Raw genomic sequence first — 23,409 nt, 5'->3', positions numbered from 1 at the left:
TCCAGCACGGTTGCTTATGTCTTTCAGACCATTCCCTCCCCCCCCCACCCCCACCCATATTTAAACAAAGGCAAGGAGGTTAGGGTTAATATGAAACGAATTTAGTTTTCTAGGTTTAAACCTCTTTTCAACATAGACCTAAGCTACATATTCCCTTCCAGTATTGTAGTAGTATTGTATAGTAGTAACAGACTTTGCGTAATGTCTCTTGTTTTAAAGGTATACACATCCTTTGAAGGTACCGCGGAATGTCATTTGTACCTTTGTGGTTGAATTGTGTTCGACTAAAGTAACATGTCGTTCTATTTGGTGCCTTATCTTTACCTGAATGATCGAGTACCACACTACACTAGATTATAACAAATTCAGCAAAAAATTGGAGCTTTAATGTACAGAAAATTAATGTACGTATAATGAATCTTCGGCATTTATTAGGATGTGTCTGTTATAATTACAAAGCAGGGACTTTTGAAGCAAACCACCTGACTTCGTTGCTGCAATTAACTAATGGTTTTGGCTGTAGTGTATACTTCTCGTCAACATTCATAGAACCATACAGACAATAGCGCCTGTGTGAAGCATTATTAATTGACCCCCCCCCACCCTCCCGGGCACCGGACCGTACCCCCCCCCCCCCCTCGCCAGGCATGGTTAAATTCAATCCTCTTAATTAAGAAGACGTACAATTCGAGGCTCATAGCATTGGGTATATGTTTAATGTGATTCCAATATATGCAAAAGAGGGGGGGGGGGGTGAGGCAGATCGGCTCTGCGTGTGGCGTCCACATCTTATTCTATTTACATGTAAGTCAAATCGTTTTTTTTTATATGAAAAACTTGTTTGCATTTCTTGTAAGTTGCAAGTTGCAATCTGTTTGAAAACGTTCACTCTGATTGTTAGTTTCTTACCATGTAGTTATAGCACTACTACTATACTTTTCTATAAAACATTTCCATGTATTAGACGATATTAAAAGTGGAATTAGTAAATATATAAATGTTTTAAATGTAACCTTTGTCGTGAACGTCTTTATTTGAGGTTATTTCCAATTCATCTTACGTACATTACTATTCCTATAATAGATGTCTCTCTATTTCTGTCTCTCTCTCTCTCCCCAAGATGGATTCTTTAATTAAAATCCCAGTCAGATACAAGCCAACCAATGATCCAGAAATCCCGCCGTGAAGATATAAAACTCCATACGACTTTGGTCTCGGTTAAATGATCTTTGAATCATAATATTTATCTTTCTCTTTAAAGATTTGTCAAGGTTTACGCAACCTTGAACACGGCTTTGTATATCTGTAATATAAGGGTTTACCCTTTTAACATTTTGTTTTCTCTAAACAAATCTAAAAATAAAATAAGAAAAACCTTACGAGATTACTAGATCTCACTGCTTCGATAAATTAAATTGAGAAACTCTGATGGATTACTTTGGCAACGAGCAAAACACGTTCAATTTATTTTATCAGATAGCAATATTAAACGGATATGGAATGGCCGGATCCCAAAAACAAAAGATCGTTTTAATTTTTGGGGGGCAAACATTCCCTGACACCTTCCTTGGTAAAGGTGATCTATAACAGATACGTCTACGAGAAGCCGAAAGTTACACAAAAGAGCCAACAGGTAATCATTCATGACTTATATAAAGATTCACATTAATTGTCTGAAACATACAGGCTGCAGCGTACCTTTATGGTGAATGATACACACAGTGCTAGTAAATCATGTAATCCGATCATAATGTAGAGTAAGATTTGCAAATGTCATGTGGAGCTTAAAGAAGAGCATAAATATAAATATTCATATATATGTATATATATGTATATATGTATATATATATATATATATATATATATATATATATATATATATGTATATATATATATATATATATGTATATAATATATATATATATATATGTATATAATATGTATATAATATATATATGTATATAATATATATAGAGTGTTACTTGTGTGTGTATATATTCTTCATATATGTTGTCATAGTTACGAGAATGATACTTTATGAGTGGTGGTGTATAAGAGCGCGACGAGTACATGCGGAAGGCACTGTGTATGTTGTGTCAATTTTCGCGTTTCGGTTTACCTGTATAAGAGAGAGGTCTATGACCCCGACACACAAAATCAGGCGTATAAGTTAAATCTTCAGAGAGTTTTTCTACAAATTGATGTCAGAAGAAGTAGAAACGGAAACACATAGGTATTGAAAGCCTCACGGCTAACGACTTGTCAGTCTTCTATGTGTATATTTAGTGACATTTCAGGACGCATAGAAAACAAGGAAATGAATTGAAAGCATTCCACTGTTGTTTTTTTTTGATGGTGTGAAGATAATCCATTATTTTAAACCTTGATTATTATTGATTTATGTTATTTATCCCGTGTCGTTGCACTCTTGTTTGTTCATCACAGTCAACTTCAAATGTCTAGTTGTATTTCGTCGTATGTTTAAATACCAGGTAGTTATGTATGGCAGCGATATCGCTCATTTAATTTGAATCACAATCATTTGGGTCATTTAGACTACAGGTTTTTCATGAGAAATGAATTGTTGTCGAAATGTCTTGCCACAGAGAGTATTACGATAGACTATATCTTGAGCGGATACGGTGGTTAAGGGAGGGGCGGGGGCGGGGGTGGTGGGTGGACCATATTAAGTAACCCTAAGATGCCCATATTAGGGTCATGCCAGAGAATAATCGAACGCAAGATTCGGAATTTGAATCGAAAGATCCAAGTTAGGTAGTATTTACCATCATGAGAAATCAATTGTTGTCGAAATAAGTTGCCACAGAGAGTATTAAGGTGGACTAGCTTGAGCGAATACAGGTTTAGGGGGGGGGGGTAGTTGAAGTGGTAGTGGGTAGACCATATTAAGTGACCCAGCAGTGAAAGATACCGATATTAGGGTCATACCAGAGAATACTCGAATGCAAGATTCGGAATTTGAATAGAAAGTTCCAAGTGACGTATGTATTTGTTTCTTTCTGCGACATTCTTTGTCAGATAATGTCACCAATATTGTTATGTGTATTATTATAATTATTATTGTCATGTGAAGAACATTATTCTCCATAGTACATACAAACCATTTTGTTTTTCCTGTCAATAAAACTCAACTAAAGCTTTCGGACATTATAATGTTCACACTACCGTGTGTATATCACATACCATAACTACAGCATCACTGGCAAGAATGATTAGAGTTTGAATATGAATTGACATATCATTGAAATAAATTGCTTTAACATTTTAGCTATGAATTTAGTAGAAACCTACTATTGAGCAATTAATCACGATGATACCTTGCCGCTCATTATTATAACGATAACGTGAGATAAATATGATATCATTTTCAAATAAAATCACGGATTTTTATTACATCAAACCAACAACTCATGTAACTTTATATATCAGATGAAAAATACACCACATTATATACGATAGAAGAAATATTAACTTCGTCGCTTCCAAAGACAGATATAGCTGGAACAGAAAGAACTTTAATTAAAAATAGATTGATGAGTCCCATAAATAAATGTCAACAGATGATTCCCCCCGGCCCCCCTTTTTTTTCTTTCGGATTTTTAGGGAGATTTTTTTTCTTCAAAGGATGATTAATTTCGAGATTGCTTGATAACCAAGAAAAAGTGATTCGCTTTTGTTTCCTCTACAGGTCCATGCAATTATATGGCTCAAACTGTAACATTACCGGAATCCATTCATTAAAGCTTCTCTCGCTGATAGAAATGCGATAGCTGCATAGTCCAAGTTTCTAATTTAAAAAAAAAAAAGTTTTACGTTTTCCCCTCAAAAATGCAATCTTGGGAGTTTTGGCCCTTCAATCATTCCCAGAGTTTCGCCAGATATATCGAGTGATGTTGTGGTGCTTTGATGGTTTCAGGAAACTGCTTGTTGGATCTTGAAGATGAGTGACCATTTTAAGGTCTTCTAGCATATTTTGAGGGTAAATACTGATAATCATTTAGTCATAAAAGAGAAGAATTGTCGCAGTATCATTTTGTCCATATTAGTCCATATAAGTGTTTTTTTTTTATTGCAAATGTGTGGATTTCCGAAACTTTTACTTGATGATTGCATCTGGCAATAAACGAAGGATTATCATCATGTAAACAAAGGAGCTGAACGTTCCCTTTGATGTTCTCTAAGATGGTCGAATCCATTATCAAATTAGGAGGAAAAATTTGACGTTTCTGTCACGTATGGACTCCATGGTACATAACAAGCTTATACAACCTCGTCATATTTCCTGGACAAAGAAGAAAACGTTGAAGAGAGCCGGGAGATATAGAACCAATCTATTCATAAAACTCAGTTTATATATATATAAACTCAGTTTATATATATAGTTACTCCAAGTTCGACCTTTCAAAAATATCTCAAGTGATTATCTCAAGTAACCTCAAAATGTCTCAGAGTTTTCTCACGTTATCTCTCAAGTTCTGTTATTATCTCAAGTCACTTCACAAATATCCCAGATACAGGACTTCAAGTGATCTTAATTTAGCTAACGTATAATCTCATGTGTCACCAAAGTTATCTCAAATCAACACTATAGTCATCTCAACTTATAATGTCTCAAGTTTTATCAAGTTATCTCAATTAGCATGAACTCATCTCTAGGGGCTTATAGCAAGTCTCTCGAGTCGGGATACTTGCTTCTGACATAATATATAAATGTCATATCTGGCTGTCACGGGACAATTCTCAACCATGTGAAAAACACAGTTTAAAGAAAATCATCCAGTCGCATTCAATAATGAGAAGGTGCTGTGGGAGGGGGGTGGGGCTGGGGGTGGGGGAAGAAAAACAAGAATACGATATGTTAAGTGCATGTACAGTTTTATTGATAAGCTGGATTCAAAGACAGAGAAGCAGTAGATTTTACAGCATAAAATCAAACTTTTGTTATCGGAACAATAAATGCATTAATTAAAACAATATCAAAAAATCAAATGAAATTATGCTTCGCAACCTTTTTCTGTCCGAGACAGAGTATGTGACATCATATTTGTAAAGCTCTGTGATTTATGACTGCTGGGAAGGCAATGACACTTACTGCACATTTATGAATTGATGACGTCATTTAATTTCGCATATTTGTTGGGGCGGGTTGGGGTGGGTAGAGGGGACAGGACATTTTGTAGTGAAATAGTTATCCGAATGTTCTCATAAATTCTTACTTTGTGATTTGAGGCTATTTTAAAGACACCTCCATATATATAACATCAGATAATGGTAACTTGCTTGTCAAATTTCGAGCAACTTTCATACTTCCAATTCACATTGAAAAATTCATCATGATACCATCTTTAAATGAAATCCTGTCTCTTTAAACAAAAATAATATGTGTAGTCTTTTCAGCAAAACGTCGTACCGTACATTCTCTTTCATGTATAGAGTATATATTACTGTTTTGTTATAACACTTGTAAAATATTATACCTTCAAATAATGGAATAACCCTGTCCGCAAATACAAAGAGAAGCAGAAGAAGAAAAAGAATTATTTATCGATATGACACAGACGAAATGTCTGCCTCGTTATTTGCCCATGGACGTTAATATTTTCAATTTATGAATTTTCAAGTGATTGTGTTATAATGATGGAGTAGTCATACCATATAAGAGCAAGGCTCCATGCCTAGTTTCAACTGTTATGCAAACATAATCACAATATCGGTAGAAATTGAGTATTAAAAAAAAAAATCCAGAATTTTAATTCAAATTTGTCTTTTTTTTTCAGGAGATGACAACTATACAGCGTCTTTTATGCTTCAATCATTAGAATTCCACAGTTTCCATGTTACCCTGATGTCCTTTCAAAAATACGGATACCATTTATTGAAAAATAAATATTTGAATGACCGATTTTCAGGCTTTTGGTCGATGTCTGATTAATTAAAGCGAACAACAAACTTTAGTAGACATTAAAATCATAAACCCAAACAGTGAGATAAGCAGGGAAAGAGAAGTTTTACAAGCCTCATCATGTGTTTTTTTTTAAATCATTATCGTATTAGTATGTTCCATCAATCATATATTATGGTAGACTATTGTGCGAATAAAGTCATTGACGTCATTCACATCCATTCATGTAATTCTTGACTATATAAGCAGTCAACCGATTCACACAGAGATTACAGTAACTAATGTAAATCTTAAAACATTTTACCACAGTAAAAACTGGATTGTGCTGACAAATCTGATAAGTCGGTAGCATGTGCTATTAGGATTACAGTAAGAACTGAGGATATATGTAATCCCAACAAATCCCAACAACTGGATTTAAAACTGGATTAAAATGAAAATAAAAGCCCGAGAATGGTCACCTATTGTCAACATGTAAATGCTTCAGAAGGAAAGCTTATATTAATTTATTTCCTGAATTCTAAATGAACAAAAAAAATCTAACTTGACTCTCTTTGACCTCTGGAAATATTTTCGGGAGCTATTATAGGTTGTCTAAATAATAGTACCGTTAGCTACCTTTTATTAGTGTATATAAAAACATTTACTAAAATATGGAGGTAAAGCCAGTGACCCGAAACCTGTCTATGAATCGTTTGCCAATTCAATCTCATATGTAAAGCCTGTACTGTCGTTTCAAGCACAGAGCTACTGTAACGCTTATTTAAACTTAATCTACTTTACAGGTTTCAATGCCTCTAGTCACTTATAGATCAGATTCAAACAGTCCAAGCAGAACAAGGATTGACTCCTTCCAATGATGACCTGGTTATCGAATAAGCAACCCCCCCCTTCTTCTTTTTCTTCTTCTTCTTATTCCTCTAAGTGAAGGATAATTTTTCTGAAATTGATATCGTTTGCAGTATTCCTCGGTAGAAATATATCGGTTGACTGACTCACTGTCATGTGTATGTACAGTAGGGTGTTTATGTACTGGGCACAATGAGTCACGATTGCTAATTCGTAATATATGTATAGTAGAAGTTATAGACACAGCGATTATGGTAAATAAGATAGAAATATGGAGCCACGATAATGCAAAGCCTACTTTAACTAAGTAATGTTGAATCCATGTTTTCATCATATTTATTGGAAAATAATGACCAATTTTTTTTTATCGGAACAGTTAAGTCGGCGTTATATTAAAGGTTGTATTTAAATTAATTTAGTGGGGGGGGGGGGCTGAAAATGATTACAATCCTTCTTCAGCTTTTATTTTGTGCTAATGATTTAACAAAAAAATCACATTCTTTATAATAACAACATAATGTTCTTGTCTTGTTATGTACTAGGTATTTTATAGTCATTTTACTCGTCTGCATATTTCACCATTTTATATCCCTCCACTTATACGATATTTCATCAACAACTTTAGTTCACCTTCTGTTCTGTTCTGTTCTGTTTTGTGTTTTGTTTTTGGGGTCTTTATGATCAACCCAGACTCAGGTCGAATCACACCTAAATATATGGAGGATAATTTACATAGTTAGCCTAACAAGGCCACGTTCTAACAGACTCACTTCGAAGAAACCTTATAATCCCGGTGATTAAAGTCAACCACTGTATAGAACATTTAGGGAGAGTTATAATTGCTAACATAATTAAAATATTTTATGTAATTTAGGGAAATCAACTATAGCGTATGTTATTCATTGCTAGCCGACAAAAAGTCACCACATATACAACTCACAAATAGCGGATCAATGGATAATGTTTAGTGTTTAAGTTTCGCATGACAGACGCGTTCCTATACATATACACACAAGTATTCCTTTGATTTATGTTTTACACACAATAACGTGCACCGATGAAGTAGCAACAGGTGTCACAGATCTTTTTAACGAACAAAACAAATAATCCAGTTACCGGTATCTATCATAAATATGTATAGTTCTGTAAAATTTCCCTCCTGAAAGAATAAAATGCCTTTATCAAATTCATCAATTTAAATACAATACCAATGGTCTCTGCTTTATTAATATTCCGTTGTTGTCAATCCTACATTAAGCATTTTATAGCCTATTGTTTAGAGGCTGTTGGGGTACAACAGTGAGCAATCGCGCATTTTGTTAACCTCACATTTTTTAAAAAATTTTTTTATATATTAATATATATTTTTTATAAAACTCGTTACAGAAATTGACAAATGTACCTAAAGGTACTCAAGCAATGGGGTAGCAGTTATCACTCACTTATGCTGAGGACGTTTGGAGAATCTTTTGCACAATCTGATATCTATATGACCTCATAATGACGTTGTAGTAAATTTAGTAGTCCGTTAGGAAGATACAAATTGTAAGAAAATGAGTTCATTTCGTTTGCCCCCTTTTTTTGGTCGTAAATTCCATAACAAAACAGAATATTCTCATAACTCCTCATAATATACACGTGTTTCAATTTATTCAAATGAGTAGACAAAAGTGCGAACGTGACTGAAACAAGCACGTGACGTATAACAAAGCCGACCTTCTTTTCCTGTAATAACCCGCGGATTCCAATTGTTCCCATAATCTTTTCAAGCTTACCCGAGGGAAGTACAAATTTTACTCTATAGTCTGAAGCCATATCTGATTTCTGAAAATATTTAGACATGCACGCATTACATCTTATACTGTCACTTTTACATCTCTACGTTCCCAAAGAATTGAAAATAAAAAAAAAGTTTAAAAAAAACCTATGATGAAATATGATAAAATTAATGACAGAATCTATCCGAAACAAGTTACAAAAAAGTTTGATTTTTTTTCAGTTAAGAAAACACAAGTGATATTCAATGACATCATGTTTGCAAGTATTTTTTGTGCCTGTTCTTTAATGAATTCAGTTAAAACATAACAATTTGTACTAATCAGTTGATAATTTTACTACAGATCTCAGAGGACGGAATACCAATAACTGTTTTTTTTTACTTTCTTCCTTATAAAAAAAAAATTATCATTAAAATTACAATTAAAGCACGTCTTGCGATACATATTTTATAACATTCAGTATTGGTTTTAAAAGCAACAAGCTTGCCACCAGAAAGAAAAGTAGAAAAACAAAAACCCAAAAAATCTATTCGATATTTTCGTAAGGTCTCTAAACCAGCCATCTATATATACAAAGCATAGGACATCTCCAGTGATGTTTTAACCTCGCCAAGATAAAAATACAAAAAATATATATTTTGTTTTTACGTGAAACTTTTGTTTCCCCCACCGTTATACTTACAAACGCATATATAGAGATATTTATACTTGTATCTCTTTCTCGCTTAAGACTTGGTTAAATGTTTAAGAAATGCATTTTCGATATCGCATTATATGAAGTGTACGGTATATCTCGTGTACCTCTTTAAACCGTTTTTGATCGTAAATAGAGGCATATTGCACGTAGTGTATTAAAAGTCATTTTTGATAAAGATAATAATAATAATAATTGCTCTTCAAATTTTATCCAATATTTCGATCGTTACAAGAGATTTCAATCTGTATGTACCTCTTAATTTAATAGGAGAGATATTTCCTTCTGAGAAATATCATCAGCGATGGTTTTTATCCATGGGACAATTTCATCCTAATACTAACAATAAGTTATTGTTAATTTTAAAGTGAAAAATATAACAAAGAATGAAGAACAGAGAGACAGGACAAGGTATTCGAACTACATATCGACAAAGTCAGACTCTTTTTTTTCTTTTTTTTTCTTGTTTGAGCTGTCGGGATAAGGAATAAAAAAAGGAGAACGAATGTAACCAAATATTGCAACTAACTAAGTGTTAAGTTTTATCAAGGTCTATTCGATGAAGGTAAGGTAACGTCCGTCGTGAGAAATCACCAAAAAAAAAAATCTATTATATTTGAAAATAAAGTTTACATTTCATGTTGCACAACAAGACTATAACCATTTGCAGTAGAAACTTTGTTAGGGTTAGGTCAATATGGTAATGGTTTAAAGGTGTAATGGTTTAATGGTTTCAATCTGGTCACGTTCTGGAAAACCGACGACAATATTCTAAACAATTCTTCGAATATTGATTCCTACACAAAATGATTACTTTTCTAATGTTATTTTGTTGAGCCTACATAGCCTATAAGTTTGATTCAGAACCACTATTCCTCTTTGAGAGTAAACATCAATATATTCTTTCCAGCTCCACTCTAAGTCTCTAACCTAAAACCCACGGTATAGCAAAAATGTACATTAGGGTCAAGACATTCTGACTCCTGTAGGCTGATCGGTAAGTTTAAAATATGGAACCTAAGTATTTTGTAGTCTCTTACCACCCACCGCCCAATATCCCCCGCACCCACAACCGATGTAACACCTCATCATGTTATTAATTCACTCCCACCAACAATTTAAATTTACTTCTCCGAAAGAAAACAAACATTCCCTTTTTCTAGTAATATAATAGAGTAACTATAATCCTTTTTCGTTGTAATGAAACCATAGCAACCATTACCATTTTTACAACATTTTATAAAGCGCTCGCTTATACAGCACAACGTAGTATCCGGTGGGGCTTTTACAACCTAACACTTCGGCAAATTACACATTAAAAGCGGCAGAGAACAGATGTGTCTTTAAATTCTCGTTAAACACATATCACTATACGTCACGTAAGCTATGCATTTACTATGTGTTGATTTATACCACGACGGTGAAACGCAATAATCTAGGCCATAAAAACCAGATACGAAGGAATTATTTTACGTTTCAAATTAAATCCGTTTGATTATATTTTGATCTGTTTGTAATCTGTTCATTTTGACAAGTGTCAAAATGAGGTAAGGAAGGTCATTTCAAGAGCCACAGTTGACCAATATATTGGAAATCAATGCATCTAGACTGCCAGTGATACATGGCTACAGATGTGTGTTTTTGTGTGTGTATAAAGCATATATTTACACACGGTGTACTACGTGTGTTGTTAAGTTGTATATCAGTTACTATTCTTAAGCCTACGCACTTGGTCTTCGAAACTTCAAATGAAGAAAATCACTGCGACTTCACATACATCTAAGGTCCAAGTGACTTACTTGGGTAAACATGTGGGGTGTGAGGGGGTGGGGGGGGGGGGGGGTTAGGAGGGGTGGATGAATGAAAATGTAAATGGTAGGGATTTGAGAAGGGCGTTTAAGTACCGATATCTTAGAAAAGAGCAAAGCAATATAGACAATGACTTTGCATCAATAAGCAATTGCCAGATATCTCACCCCGAGGCTAAATGAGATGGAAAATATATTTCCATCCAAATTTATTGTTTTATTGTGTTCTTATTCGTCTGTTGTTGGTTTTTGAGTAGATTGTCTATTCAAAATTACACCGAAACGATGTCAGTAGGTTTACGCAAATACCATATAACGGTATGCGCGTATGGTATACTTTGGATACACATTTAGCTATGATCTTCCGCTAATGTACTTTGCTGCCCTCATTTTCATGACTTGCCCTCTTAACAAAACTCGAAGAAGGAATTGCAAATCTAGCTTACATAAGTTTTCGCATAGAATAGTTATTATGAAAAATAATGAACCTAGTGCTCCCTGTCAAACCAAACACATTAAAGGGGCTGATATGAAATGAATTTAAATTTTGTAAGAAAATAGAACAATCACCTTGGCATCAAAATTCTCAAAAATTGTGTCTACGTTCGTTCTTGACCAAAATTTCATGCGGTGTCAAAGACCGATTCGACGGGAAGGAAATTGGGTTATCCATTTTCTGTTTCTATTTCTCTTTTTGGTTCTAAAGAGAATGAAAATTCAATCTTTTAGATTGGAGATATAGTGAGCTATCTTGACACCATTGATAATAAATGATGTAAGTTGTAACATTATCAACGATTAACTCCTCACAAATAAATACTAAAAAAAGCTATAGTGGTTCTTTGCAATCTACAAAGTTTATGATTTGGAAGATTGAAATCCCACATAGAATAGAATTCGCTCTTCGAAAGATCCATCATCATGAATACATTATATTCTTACTTTTTTTTAGGAAATCAAACTATTTTAAAACTGTCAAACTTTTCTAATAGTTAATATGTGTCAATTTCAATGTCGTGCATATAGCTGTCTTATATGATGTCTTTTATGATATAAAGCGAACGTTTCGTGGAAATCGTTAACATTCGGGTTTCTTTTCTAATTCAAACTGAACTTTAGTCACATGTCCCAACAGTTTTCCTTCCAGTATGCATATAAATATATTAGTTGCTATAGTGAAGTCTCCGTCGTACTTCAATAAAAATGTAGCATTCATTTCGAAATTAGTTGGCCTGACAATAATGTTAGTGTGTGCAGGCCATCTTATATATGTAAAGTTATTGGTGAGCCTCTCTGGTCTATATAAAAAGTATATATATATATATATATATATATATATATATATATATATATATATATATGTGTGTATATATGTGTATATATATATATATATGTATACATATATATATATGTATATATATATACTATATGTAGGATGTTGTGAAAGTATTGTGGGTTTTTCGTTAAGAAAATATAAATATTTAACTATCACAAAAAGTAAGCAGATTTGTTTTGTTTTTTTTCACGAGATTCAAATCTTTTGTGACACATTTAGCAGCAGACTAAAGGTGTATACTATTTTTGTGCGCGGTTCCCTCGTGACAGAAAGCCTAACAACCCCACTGCAAACCGACATCTAATACAAAGCAGTTATACTTGTTTTTACTTTTATATTTTGCTGCCATCTCGTGGCACCGAAGATATATTCTGTTACTTTACTCCAGCAGGAACAATAAAAAACAATGTTAGGCATAATACTACGCAGATTTGCAAGAATAAACTCCAAATGATGAGGGTAACCTTATCAACATTTTGACCGTAAAAAACCAACGAAAATACCGACTTTAAAGCAGTAAAGAACAACGGTAAGAATGTTTGTTTGAAAATATCTGATTACTATCGTATATACCGCACGGTCTGTAATATACCAAATAAGCAGTCTTAATATTGTCAATATTATATCACTGGGGCAAGCCAAATTTCTCTGTTTTATTCTTTTACATGAAGAGGTATTCATATTCTCTTCTTTTTTTACAGTAAAATAGAAAACAGTAAATATTTGTTCGGCAATTTTGCAAATAAGACATTTTCATAATGTTTGAGCATATTTAAGTACCCGCATGACATATAAAGCGCGGAGGCTATACAGAGGAATAGGTATAGGATTAATGACACAATGTTACTGATTCACCGTGATTTACTGGCAGCGGGCTTTTTTTTTTGTATGTGTGTGGGCGTGTGTGTGTCTGTCTATGCATATTTACCGACTAAAACAATCACATAAATTGCTCTGGAAAGCTGCTACTTATGAATACAAATTTATCATATTCTTGACAGATATCACATGTGCTGTTTAAGTCAGTAATAATTACCGTATACTTCATATGTATTGTACAGCCGGGGACATTCGTTGCCATGCTAAAACATTTGGTAAAAATTGATCTCTGTGTTGGTAGGCAACCCATGAACATAATAATATATAATGCTTTCACAGAGTTAAACGTTTACAACTGTGGTTGTCGTGGCTGCCTATATTCTCGAACATAATCTATGGTTATTGTTTTTACAAACTAAACATGATGGTGTTGATGGCCAGCTTTAACAGTGTATATTTTGCCAACATGTATTTTGTATAAACGGCTTAAAATATTCGCTAATCTTGTCAATATGGTTTGCCCAAAATATCCGTAATATAAGAAATTCGTAATTTTATATTATAATTTCAGTAATTGAATGGTGCAGGTTTGACGATATCTCTAGATCTAGTGATATATGGTGGTCTAACTCAGTAGACAATCTGAGCAAAATCTGTCATACTTTTGCCAAAGTTACAATTTTACTTAACCGTATATCTGCTGTGTTATATAGAAACTTAGTACATGCGGTACAACCCAGTATAGCCTATTGTATGTTGTTTTTGTCATGCTAATCATGTTGAAACATTGTTAACATTGATTTCCTTGACTGACGATCCATATGAGCAGACTGTATCACTGTATGTTTACACATATACTATCGTATACATAACATATACCCGGAGTCAACATATACCGGTCATAACATATAAGATATACCGGTCATAACATGTACTATCGTAGACGTCGTGATAGGAACATGTGTTCATGTGGAACATCATTACTATTGTTATAACGGTGTCTATAGAGGCACTATCCCTGACCATAATCAATCATTCTCTTAAAAGAAAGGTTTCTCCAGATTTAACAGAATATTTTAGTAACATATACTGAAAACCGAGGTACTAGGCGTACCATATATGTTACCCTAAGATCATAAAATCTGATATTGAAATATTTTTTTATCGTTTAGGCATTTTAAGATACTTTTGAAGGATGTGGGTTACGTAACCATTTCAGATATTTCACATTATAGCGAGGGAGTCTATGTTAACGAAACCCAGTATTGACAATTTCGGATACGTTATACATTTATCATATATGACGTAAAAGATAGGCTGAACAATTAACTGTATAGGCAGACTGATGCACAGTTGTGCAATATGCGACCCCCTTACGCTTGAAATATTCCTCAATTATGAAGTGATTTTAGGGAATACTTTTCCTAGAGTTTCTATCATACTAAATCTATTTCCAAAATACTGATCAGTATAAGGGATCAATTAAAAATAGACAATGTTTTTAAGAGATATCAATTCAGAAAAATAAGCCTGGTAGGTAGGTCATCGAGGAGAACAAAATACTGAAAGTTGATCCTAACCACTTCTGAATTTCCCCCAGCAAATTCTGAGGTAACATTCTATCACCTTTTGTGCCCTAATTTTTTTAATATATATATTTTTTTATACAGGAGACTTTTGGAAGCTTTTTCACATACCGACTTTCTTTATCCTAGAGACTGTACACACGCGTAAAATATCCTAACTTTGGGTCTAGCATTTCGTGTCGCTTTCCAGTAAGATATCACCGTTGGCGTTCGTTGTATAGTTGTTGCTGTAGGTGGTGGTGATAGTGTTCTTGGTAGGGCTCTCCTTGACGTTGCCGTTGTTGAGTGGTGCGTTGTACTGTCGTGACCCGATCGTGCATCCATATCCGATACAATCGAACTTGTCGATACCGAACGCAGTCTTAAATGCCGATCGATACCGTGAGTTTGCGGCGTTGTAAATAATGGGATTGATCAAGGAGTTGCAGTACAATAGAATCTGAAAGAACGTTTTACATTTTGCTCCTAACAGTTGAGTTTCGTTACAAAGTGTCAGTATACCGTTGATGAATGACACGAATTGGAAAGGAAATGTCAAAGTGAAAAACGTCACTCCATTGATAATCAACATGATGGCGACTTTATTACGTAACTCAACATTGTTGTGGGTGTCCAGGTCATGAGCTTGCATCGTACCAAGCCTCCAGGACATGGTCGAGATCATTTTGGCGTAAAGGACACTGTTTATCCCCATGACGACGAAAAATGGTACAGTTTGAACGAGTGAGGTGTAAGCTAAAGCGGCGTTACTGTAACTGAAGTAGGTCGCAAACTTCTCATCGAGGCCTTCGAATTCGGGAGTAGTTGGCCAATAGACGCAGTAGACGCGGACTTGAATAATGGCGGGAATGGTAGTCAAAGCCAAAGCCGCACTTAATGTCCAGACGATAGAGAGGAGTATCTTTACCATGCGTTGATTGGTCGTAGCTGCGTATATCCTCATTGGTCTACAGACGGCGTAGAACCTCTCGAAGCCAACCAGTGTCATGATCAACACTGAAGCGAAGATGGTGGTATAGTTCACTGTGTGACAACATACTTCTATCCAATGTCCCCAGAACGCTCCAGAATCGAATTTGTTCTTTGACGAGGAAAACTTCAAGATTTTCTTACCGATGGCGGTAATAAGGAACAATAGATCACCGATGGCTATGTGCGTTAAATATTGGTTCACGACAGTTCTCATCGAGGGTATACGATATACCACGAATAAGAATGCACAGTTTGTGATAATTCCGATTAATAATATCACGGGCAATACAACTATATGGAAAACAGCATCTAAATCACTGTAAATGTAATTGCGTGCTAGAGCTGTCAAATTCTCGTCCGTTGTATCGTTAAACCAAAAACATTCAGCCTCGGTGACATTTTCCGATCCAGAGACGGAGTAAATAGAACTATCATTCTCATCCATCTTAAAATTTGATTCCCGTACTTGTTGTTGTTACAGACTGTTATAAAATCTAGCAATTAATGATGCTGTGATAATTATGTGCACAACACTTGAAACAATACGGAAAACACACAGAAAGAAAATTAAGAAGCAGCAGAATATGAAGAAGACCAATATTTAGGCTATGTCTGTTATTAGCTGCCGCGTGATTGCAAACCTGTTTATCGTAACTTCGCTGCGTTTCGAATTTTTTTTTTTTTTTTGGAAAATGTTGTTCACTCAATAACGATATATCGCTTTGAATCCTCTCTTAAAATGGAAAGCGATTCTTCCATACTCAGTCTGTTTGCTTACAGGAATCTTCGACTTTTGTCGTTTTGTGTTTGTTACCGTACAAATCCTATTGGAAAGTAAATAATAAAGATTTGCCATACCTTATTAGTAAATGTCGTTGTCATAAAATTGTTAACAAACGGTCGTCCATCCAAAATAAACTTCAAAAGAGAATGAAAATGATGAAAAAGCAAATTGTTGACCAAAAACGAAATCAACAGAAGGATAAAATATATTTTAAATTCTTGCTGCTGTGAAGAATATAATGTTGCATTTATCTCTTGATAATAACACGTAAATCATGTACGCTATTATCTTGAAGAACATTCCGTTGATAAATCTTTGCTAAACCGAATTCCAAGAACTCTCATTTAGAAAGCCAGAACAGAAGGCAAGAGCAGATCAAACAAATCATTACTTCAAATTTTGAGCAAATATTGTCAAACTTGCATCTCCGTTTCCAAAAATCAAGTTTAGCAAAAAGCAGTCATTGAGGTAATACTGAGATTTCCTTCCTTTTTCAGAACAAATTCATCTCCCATCCGTAGAATAATTCCAAAACTGCGTTGTTGTTAGTCAAAACAGAAACCATTTCCACATAAAAATGATGAACAATCGATATTGTTATAAATCGCGAAGTATGATTTTCTCAGCAGTCTGCCCAAAGTGACATCATTCTCTTTTGAGTTCTGTCTCATCTGATGAAGACAGCGCTTTATATAGCTTCTCTCTCTGTAACGTGAGCAAGAACCGCCTCTCCACCTCTCCTTCTCGCGTGTGTGTGTCTCTCTCTGTATGTGATTTAACACACATACACACACACATGCAGAAGATTATACACACAAGCAGCGATTGGTCTCTCGCAGTTGTTCAGTTTACTCCTCCGAGAGAACAAAGAAGATGCATTGAGCGTTCCATGTGTTTTTTTGTCAAACGCCAGATTAGAGCATAAAACAGTTCTTACGCTGATGAATGACAGTTTAGTTCACGAAAAAATCCTTTTTGCTTTTCTTTTTGGTTTTAGTTTTATATAGACGATGTGCGCAAATATTGTGTAGTAGCAATGGATGAAGCGAAACCTTCTCTCGCTGTACGAAATGATAAATCAAATAGTTTATTGGAGAGTTGTTATGGTGCAGTAATTCCACGGTTGCTGGGAAGCCCTGACGTGTATTAAGAAATAGGACCAGGATACCGCCTGAAGAAGAGGGGGAAATGACAGAAAAGGTCGACATAAAAATGGAAAAATAGATTGGACATACATCAAGCCAAAAATTGACATAAATGTAAATAAGCAGTCATAAAAGAAGAGAGGATAGTATGTAATAATGATGTCATATCCGGGTTCTATGAGATGTATTTTGAACACGTGATAATAATATATTACGTACAAATCCAGATCAATATCAGGGTACATTAGTAGATTGGCACTAATTTCGGAATGCTTGTGAGGACATAACTGTATATAGACCACACATTGTAAAATTGACGAAATAGTAGTGAGATATCACTTCCACTATGGTATTCTTTGTATTTACGTTATCTCTCACTATCATAACAATATTAACTTTGAAAGATGAGAAACTTGATTCATTATTTAATAAAAATAATAACTGTAAATTTTGACGACACATTCACATTTATTTTAAGAGCCATTAGTATTAAATAAATGAATTTCACGTTACGTTGGTTGGGTAAAAATTCGTATATCTGTAATTATCTATTTAATGCTGGTCAGGATCATGTGTAGGAAAGAGAATATTGTTGGCCAAATAAACAGTTTTATCTTCTAAACATTTCAAACATTCGGTAGAGAATTTGGAATGAATCTAACTATACACGATGGATGTCATTTTAAGGTACCAGTTTCATAGAAAGTCCTTCCCCGCCCCCACTTTCCATGAGCTGCCAAGCATTGTACAGGATATGCAGAGAGACAAAGATGTTTTGGTTAGATAAATATTACTGAGTTACGGCTACAAGGTGTTAGAAAAATCAATGGGAAAGACAATAGAAACAACGTAGTATTTTTTTTGTAACCTATTAGCACATGAAAGAGCCAATATCACATCACTTCCTTTCCACTCACTTCAAAATCCCGCCGGCCCCACCCCCTTCCAACCCACCATTCACCTATCCGGCAAATGTGATGAATTCTAACCTGTTTTGTTTCATATTTTAAATATTATCTTAAAATAAGTGTATTTTAACAGTATTTTTGTGTCTACGTCGCATCTTTACTTATTTGTATACGTAAAGAATTATAACAATGATCTACAAACGAACACATGTGCCGGTGCAGTTTTTTTTAATAGATGGCGCTATTTAAGAAATAACTAGATTTTGTAACGTACATTTTGTAACGTTTGTCTTCTGAATCCTCAGCCATCAAGATCTTATGCACTACTACTTAATTGCGAAGTCGAAAATGAGTTCTTTCTTAATAAAAGAGGGAAAACGTTGACATTTGGAATGTTTATCGTAAATATTGGAAATATACTCGTAAAATGTTTCTTCTCATGTTATCAAAGCCGTATGTTATCAAATTCTCATGTTTATCAAATCCTTTATACATGTAAGTGGATTCAATTATCTTTGGCAGTGGTGAAGGTATTAGTACAGCAAAGTATCTCGCGACTGCATATCGAAAATACTTCCACCTTTTGACGTGAGTTATGGAGTAACGTGATCTTAGTCTCGAAAGAAAGTTTTTTTTTTTTCAATTTTTGACGACATTTATAGGCTATACCTGTGCAAAACCATTGCCCAAGGGGCAGTCACACACAAACAAAGTAAACCACATAACGACAAGAGCACATTTGCTATTTAATGGAGAATAGCTCAGGCACAACAAATGCAGTTTCTGATATTGTATTTCTAAACAAATTTTTTTATAGACACCTTTCGTTATTCGTGAAGCAGAGCGTGACCAGAAAGAGATGCAGATGTTCGGCTCATTATGTTACTTTTGTCATTTTCTGCTTTTGAAACGTAAAACCAGGATTATGTAACTCGCCGAATCAGAGTCACAACCAGAGAGGAACATGAGTGGGCGAAAAGAACGGGGGTAGGGAAGGAGGGGTCATTAGCCAAATAAGAAAATAATGAGGATCATTCAGATACTTTGAGTGAGAAAAACGAATAAAACACCAAGAAATTATGTGTACAAACTATATGTAGACTTGCCAGCGTTTCTACAGAGGGCGCTGCCACATCAAGCCATAATGTAATATCATGTTTACAGCGCTCTCAAGCATGCGAACACGCCGGAAAAACTTGCCACATCACCCCCTGCTTATTATTGGGTGTGGCTGGAGACCCACCTTGAGATCATACAACCTAAAATATAAACGTCATGCCATCAACTATTTCTCTTCCCCTACAACCTCCCCCCACCTCTCACCCCACCCCTCCCCCACCTCTCACTCACTGCTACTCTGCAATAATAACAGAAATTGCAAACGGATCTCGAACCGATGGTTTCGAGCCCAAATCAAAACATATAACCAAATTTGTCAGAAACGTCAGCTTCGCATGTGGTTTTGACATATACACGTGAACTGTTGCTACCTTATGGTTTGTTTTGACTGACTATGTTCTCACTTATAAGAGAAAGAAGGGAGACCAATGTCACAAGACGACTGGTGGTTATATCATATTTGGATGTCATCGCATTTTGCCGCAAAACATTTCATGTTTATTTATTTATTTTTTTTATTCATCAAAATGATTCATTTTTTGATCCGTGAGGTATAACCAATCCAATGCACAGGCAATAGCATGAACCATATCAGAATAAATTCATAACTAGCAAAAGAATAATTAAAAGTAACAAAGTTAAGAACAAGAATTCATCTTTACAAACAATGATATAAAATCGCCCCCAAAAAAGCAAATCTTTAATAGGGAGAAAATATAGGGCGCACTGTTTCATTATGTTTGTGATTTCACAGAAGAGAAAGCTGTTCGAAGTTCACCAATATTTCTGACTGAGTACATAAAACTATGAAAACATATACAAGGGATGTGTGATCTTGAAACGAAAAGTATAATATAGTTCATAGAAGAAGAAACAAAATTACGTTTTTTACGTAATTTTTTCTTCCATCGAGAGATAAGTAATTGCTGCAGCACCGTGTCTAGGACTATTTCTTCTCCAACATCAACCCGACCCTATTCCCTTGCAACCCCACCCCCTCTTCCCAAAGAACACACCATTTGCCAATCGTTTATTACTGTGTATAAGTAACCAACATTACATGCCAAAAATTAACATTTCGATTTTTTCCCCAGATTTTCCAGTCACATAACAGTACATGAAAGAATATCAGGAAGACATGATTAAACCTAACAAGAAAGGAGGACAGCTATAACAAGGGAAGAACTTTCAAGGTCTTTTCAAATATTGAAAGTTTATTCTAGTTTAACTAAATATATTTGTAATCAAATGGAATACATGAAGCCTTATTTATTTTTTGTATTTTTTTACAATCTGTATAGAATGTATCGATTCGTGCCTTCCAGGGAAAGAAAAATCTGTTTAATTATACATCAGTTTTTTTTTATGTAAGTTTTATAGACTTCCGACACTGCTGTTGCTATAGCAACATGTTGAAAAAAACATGGCGTCCATAGCAACACGCACTTTGAGTCTAGGCTGCTCTATAACAGCTGAAGGTCAATGACCGCAACGTTTAATAGTCAAGAGTTATTCTTCTCTCTGCCCAGTTGCAGCACCAACAAACTACAAACGTGGAACGGTATTGAGCGAAGCTACCGTAGCTTTTTATCAACGGCACGTAAACGCATGATACGATTTTAAGCATTGACACTGACCACACATACAGGTAATTCAAATCTGTTTGTAATTAAGCAGAGCAAAATCTGCTTTCAGAGATGGACGTATGCATGACGTCACCAAAGAGCGTCAAAACTTGAAAAACATGATAACAAATATAACAAATAAAAAACCCAGAAATGTCTCTCGAACACGTCTTTAGCTTTACATATTACTTCTAGTTTTTTTCTCTCAACAACCCAAAATATAAATCAAAAGTAAAAGAATATTGCTCTTAGTGGTCTAAACCGGATCAAGTTTCTTTATTTTCTCCTCTCTTATTCATGATTTGTTTCCCCCTTTTCTGACACTTTTCCTTCTGAGAAGCGGATGAAGCAGATCAATGCACGTATTGAACGCATGCATGATGTTACGGTTCATCCTTTTGGCCGTATAGTTGGCATTTTTTTTACCTGTGCTATGACGTCACTCCTGCTGCTAGTCAGGTGTGAGGCACGTCTGTTTGGCAGACTGCGGTGCGGGCTTTTTAATCGCTTATTAATCAGACAGCCGACATGACAGGATGACGGAGTTCGTCGTGAATTAGGCTTCCACAATAGATACTTTAGAGTGCTGAATGACGGTCGCCACATCAGAAATGTTTCACATTGGTCATGTGTCCGTATTAACTGACCTGTGGATGGGACCCTAACATCACTCTGCCCTTCATGCCGTCCAACAAACATGTCAAATAAGTGCCATCATCCCAGCAGCTGATTAAATAATATTGTCCTTAATCAACGTTTATTCAGAAACGCATCGCAGTCTCAGTATACGTGATTAAGATGAGAAATCGCTGTTTTATTGCTTCAGGCCTCCTTCACTGTAGAAATGGCGAAAATATGGGGCTAGGATAATATAACAAATAAACGAAAAGACTCTGAAAGCAGCTGTCGGAAACAAACCCAGCCATATAGTGTAGCAAATTATAATCTGAATCTTAAGGCACTCTTTCTGAAATGCACGCGTGTGTGTGTGTATGTGTATGTTCGCGCTCACTTGTTTTGTATTCTGACAAAGGAATTGAACCAAGGAATTCCAAGTCCTCACTAACGTTATTTGAATAGAATTACCACGTCCTCAGAAGGATGCTATTGTTAAGTGGTATTGCAAGTTAAGGTTAGGGTACGTGAAATTAAATAATGGGAAAAACAATGGGGTCCTCAGTCTGAATTTTAAACACACCTGCCTGTATATATGTGTGGGTATGTAGTCCAGTCAACCAGCAGTCAAGTCTCGTGGTACCATCGAGTCCCCCAGTAGTCGAGTGCGGGTCGAAATATTCACCGGACTCGAGTCAAATCCGGTATCTGTTTTGAATATGTTATAATTTGAACTCTATTGACCTTTGATATGTTATGTCTTCTTACACTAATTTAATTTACCTACATACTTTCATGATGGATGCTTCTTCCACATTCAAGGTAAAAATTGGATGTCGTCCCTAAACTGTCATTACTGTTGTCCCACAGTAGTTACAAGTGGCATAAAGCCTTTCTTTAGCATTAGTGTATACTTATACCGTGAAAGAGACTAGTGTTATAGAATGTAACAATATGTAAATAGGAAGGTAGAGGAAGCATAGGAAGTTAAAAGGAAGGTATAGAGACCCCCCCCCCCCCCCCAGCTGACATGTTTTGCCCTAAGATAAACTCTCTATTATAAATGCACGAAAAGATCAGAGATCGGAAACATCATGGAAATATTACTAATTGCCACTGAAAGGATAACACTTCCATGGAATCACATCGGCAATACTTACTATGTATGTACTGTCTGCGTAAAGTATCATGGTTTGTGATGCCCATATCGTACACTGTGCAGACTATAAGCCCATATCACCTGTACACATGAACCGAAATGAATATACGGTACGGTATTTCAGACACATTGCATCAATTCTCATTTGGTATCATATTCGAGTCGATTTATGTCCATCGATTCGAGTTTGGTAGAGGGATTTAGAGGCGCTGACTAGGTGCGAGTCAAAAGTGTTAACCGTTAATAATCTAATATAGTTACTGAAATGCAAACAATATTCTCATATAGA

The 23,409-nt window shown here is 35.1% G+C and overlaps 2 protein-coding genes across 4 annotated transcripts in view; one reads left to right on the top strand and one right to left on the bottom strand.

Moving 5' to 3' along the window:
• Positions 1-23,409, top strand: part of LOC139979493 (protein FAM114A2-like) — a 314,900-nt gene that overhangs the window by 235,294 nt on the left and 56,197 nt on the right. The gene's annotated exons all lie outside the window — the stretch shown is intronic.
• LOC139979494 (somatostatin receptor type 5-like) overlaps positions 4,880-23,409 on the bottom strand; it is a 93,175-nt gene continuing 74,645 nt past the window's right edge. For all 3 annotated transcript variants that reach the window (XM_071990346.1, XM_071990348.1, XM_071990345.1), the window contains exon 3: positions 4,880-17,720. In XM_071990346.1, the coding sequence (XP_071846447.1) occupies positions 14,960-16,210 (1,251 nt within the window). In that variant the 5' untranslated portion in view covers positions 16,211-17,720 and the 3' untranslated portion in view covers positions 4,880-14,959. The remainder of the gene's footprint in view (positions 17,721-23,409) is intronic.

This window comes from Apostichopus japonicus, chromosome 14, assembly GCF_037975245.1.
Source record: "Apostichopus japonicus isolate 1M-3 chromosome 14, ASM3797524v1, whole genome shotgun sequence".
NCBI classification, from domain to species: domain Eukaryota; kingdom Metazoa; phylum Echinodermata; class Holothuroidea; order Aspidochirotida; family Stichopodidae; genus Apostichopus; species Apostichopus japonicus.
Note: the sequence above shows the minus strand (reverse complement) of the source record. Positions and strands in the feature narration are given on the sequence as shown.